The sequence below is a fragment of the Silene latifolia genome, chromosome 6, assembly GCF_048544455.1.
Source record: "Silene latifolia isolate original U9 population chromosome 6, ASM4854445v1, whole genome shotgun sequence".
Taxonomy (NCBI): Eukaryota; Viridiplantae; Streptophyta; class Magnoliopsida; order Caryophyllales; family Caryophyllaceae; genus Silene; species Silene latifolia.
In genome coordinates this window covers 75,127,171-75,131,210 of record NC_133531.1, presented here as the reverse complement: position 1 = coordinate 75,131,210, position 4,040 = coordinate 75,127,171, and the positions used below count along the sequence as shown (strand labels likewise).

Below are 4,040 nucleotides of genomic sequence, written 5' to 3'. Positions count from 1 at the left end.
GGGGTGGTGATTTGCAATGGTGTCAGTGTATTGGAATGTGTGATGTGAGTATTTTTTTTTTAGTTTTTTTTTTTTGATACGATAAATATTACTTTTAGCAATATTGATTATTTTTAGTTACATGTAATGAAATTATTATTTTTAATAATAAAAATAATAAAGGTTATGACAAAGATAATTGAAGTATCAACTAATGGTAGTAAACATCCTTTTTTTACCTCTTAATACTATTATTATTATACATATTTTAAATTTACTAGATTATAACATTAAATTAAAACTATCGTTAATTTATGTAAATAATTTAACTTAGAACGACTCTATATAATAAAATCTATAAAATGTCGTGCATTAGCACATGATCTAACCTAATAATGATACAATTAGTCTTGCTGAAGATGGGTCGGAGCAAGTGACGGATAATGTCACTCACAAAACGGATAGGGGGACAAGGTGGGGCACCCCCATGTGCTTCCCTCTCTCCTCTAATTGGGTCATTTGTGAGGGAAAATGGTATCCGTCACTCCAAAGTAACGGATACGTGCCATCACAAATGAGAATTTGTGATAATAATATTAATATAATAGTTATTATACTTTTTGAGTGATTATTAGTCAGTATAGGTAGTCACCACGAACCACAATTCACCATCAATCTTAATAGATAAAAGGAGCAAAAACAACGATTTGTAAAGGAGAAATCGTGCTCCAGATTACTACTCTACACGCCCTACCTTGAGGGTCCTTGGCCGTAATTAGAAGTCATCTGACTTTCTATCAAAATTACAAACTCGAAGTACAGCTAATACGCGAATACTTATAATTTACTCGTATATGTGTATCGACGTATCGTGTACCATTTATTTGGATCTAGTGATCTTAAAAAGAAAGAGGGACGGAAAAAGGAGCGAAATAATCTTCATTAGTTGACTAACTAAATAGAGTTGGAAGGATTTGAATTTGAAATGAATGAAAAATGGATCCCCAATATTATCTAAGTCTCAAATTAAAATCCGTCTTCATACAATATTTCGGAGAAAAAAAAAACCAACAGTAGATTTTAAACCAACGAGACGGTGAGAGAGTTATATAGAAGTATCACTATTAACTAAACATCGGGGGATTCTGGGATTGTTGTCCATCGCAATAGTCTATCAGCTCGCGTTTAACAATGACCAAGCTTTTAAAAAAAAAGCCCAGAAGCCTTAACCAAGACTAACAGCCTTCACTATACAAAAAAAAAGCCTTCACTCCTTTGATCGCACTTCACATAGTGCGGAATAAGCAAATACTATCAAAAACACTAAAATCTTCCAAATACAAAATACTAATCTTTCAACAGGCCCACTATATCTGGTTTTGATGCCACAGAAAACCTCAAATAAGACCTTTGTAAGCGTACATCGGTAGCACTCCATGTTATGCACCTTATTGTACGCAACTATAACAACTACGTTGTATGCATACAAGAGTCTTAGACAAGACTAACAGGTGGAAGTTACAACGGTCTAGTTAAATTACAATGAATGAATACAGGCACTACAAGTCGCTATTGACGACACAGAGACATGAGGCATGTTGATGTGAAAAAAAAACAGCAGCAGAGGAAACTCAACTGCCTAGTTTATCACATGATTCAGAAGCATCAGATGAACATTGTTGCATATCTGGTGGCATTACATTCATCATCTCTAAATTCATCTTGTACTCTCCTTTTATATCATTTAGCGCAGCCAAATTAGTTTGCTGCAAGATTGTTGAATTTGGTCAGTGAAAAACAAATAACAGCTTCATTATTCTGTATATTCCGTAGCTTGCTATGGCAGAACAAGAAATTTTGTTTTACGTGACAAAACATTAATTTTTGTTTTCCAAGTACAAAAAAGTTGTAAATTGCACAGTAAATTAAAATTATTAGGAGTCTGGAGACACAAATCTATAAGTTAGACATTCCTGTGTAGTAGCATGCTAAGATATAGAAACTTCAGAAATGGAGAAACTTACAAGCTGGCTGCTTTCAGCAGCAAAATTGTTCCCCATCTGATGAAAGAGTGACTTCCACAAAGCTGTTAGATTAGTCTCCAAGTTTAGAGACGTACTAGGGTTCCCTTGAGCTACACCAAACGCAGTTTCCACAGAGTACTGTCGAGCCAAAATGTTTGCCTCTTTCTGACTCTTTGTCAATGCTGAGAAAGAGTAAGATGTCATTATAAAGCACCACACTGTAATTCGCTAAAGTAGTTAACTACTAGTCATCGAGAAACGAATAAAACACGGAGCTTACTTGATATCCGGCCTTTAAGATCCTGGCACTGCAGATCAGACCATATATAACCAGCTGCTCACCATTATTAACACACAACATATCAAGATACTAGTGAGCACCAAAACAGCAACATGAAGATGCAAAAGAACAAAATCACACAACAAAATTCACGACTTTTTAAGATTTAACATACACAATGTCACCTACCTTTTGTGCAAAATGAGCATGAACAATTCTTAAGCAAGTCCATGTCAGCTGCCAAACTATTGGAACCATCACCCTTGAGTAATGTGCATCTTTCTAGTCCAAAAGAGCGTATATCTTGGGACTCGGTAAATCGGGAAGTCTCAGGTGATTCTGACCTACTGGATGTCATGTATTCGCCGCCAACGCTCTTTCCACTGTCACTAACAACCTGAGTGGCTAATTCAGCCAGACTGCTATCATTTTCTCCTTCATAGGATAGACCTCTCGTTTCGTCACCTTGACATTCTTTTCCAACTTCAAGACAATTCTTCTCGCAACATTCACTCAAAAAGCCACCTTCTTTGACAACAACATCCCCGATAATAACATTACCCAAATGCTGATTTTCACCTAGATCTATACTATCCAAAGTAGACACAAAAGCCTCCTTAACCTCAACGACAGCATCTCGAGCAGCCATTCCATCATTCCCACCAACGGAACCCACATCACTCGAACCAGGTTGCAAGCGATAAGTCTTTCCTCCTTTTAACGGAGACATCCTAACCTCATTTGGTTCAATTTTAGGACATTTCGCCTTCCTACATGATTCCCTCTCTAATCTCTCCGCCACCAAAGAAACCTGCTTCCAGAAATGAGAATCGTCATCGGAATTCTCAGCAGGCCTCTTGCTCCCACTCAATGATTTCGATGTCGGGCTACGACTAACCAACGGAGCTCCTCTATTCCCTAACTGATTTGTTACATCACCCAATGCTACACGAATACGACCCTCGCTATCACTATTTAACTTGCGAGATTTATTCTCACCCATTTTTCAAACCCTAATCAACAAGTTACCCAGAAATTACTAGGGTATGAACTTGATTGTCACATTCAGATCATAGAAATTTGAAATCCTAATCACAGATAAATAATTAGAAATTAAAAATTAAATCTAAAAAAAAAAAAAAAAAAAACAATGTTATACAAATAAATGCACAAATTAGGGTACTGAGTGCTGACCTTGAGGAAGAAAGAAAGTGAAATCCGCAGATAATCGGAGGTGCTGGGGAGAAATTAGGGTTAATGGTGTAAATTGAGATGAAATGAAAGTTGTGAGAAAAGTAGGGATTTGGAAGATGATTTGGGGGGAAATTTGAGAGTGGGGGAATTTTAATTTGATGGGCGCGGGATGCCGGGAACTCATAATTTGCCGTGGTGATTTAACTTTTGTTTGAACTTTGAACCACCACGCTTTTGGGTTCTCTGGCCCAATAAAGCTATACACGTTGGCTTTTGCAGCTCGTCTGAGCTCGGGCTAGAAAAGGGTTGTAACTTGTAATTGAGTCGATTTGAGATTTCGGTGGTGTGAGATTTTGATTGATCCAAAATTTGCGATGATTATCTAATTATAGATGCCCTAAATCTACACTCTCCAATCAAATGTTCAATTTATAATAGGATTGTTTCACTCATGTAGTTTCACTCATGTAGTTTCACTTGAGAGATAATCGTCGAAACTCGTGATTCTGAAATTGATCCATCCCTTTTCCATTTCGAGAGTAGAATCTTCATTATTCATGCCG

At 36.9% G+C, this 4,040-nt stretch overlaps 1 protein-coding gene across 1 annotated transcript; it reads right to left on the bottom strand.

The window, feature by feature from the left end:
• Window positions 1-1,226: 1,226 nt before the first annotated feature.
• LOC141586885 (uncharacterized) lies at window positions 1,227-3,666 on the bottom strand. Its single transcript, XM_074408280.1, has 5 exons — window positions 3,478-3,666; window positions 2,473-3,371; window positions 2,284-2,337; window positions 2,004-2,185; window positions 1,227-1,745 (listed from the first exon to the last, which is right to left on the bottom strand). Exons 2-5 carry the CDS (start codon window positions 3,284-3,286, stop codon window positions 1,611-1,613), a joined length of 1,185 nt encoding a protein of 394 aa, XP_074264381.1. The 5' UTR covers window positions 3,287-3,371; window positions 3,478-3,666; the 3' UTR covers window positions 1,227-1,610.
• Window positions 3,667-4,040: the final 374 nt, after the last annotated feature.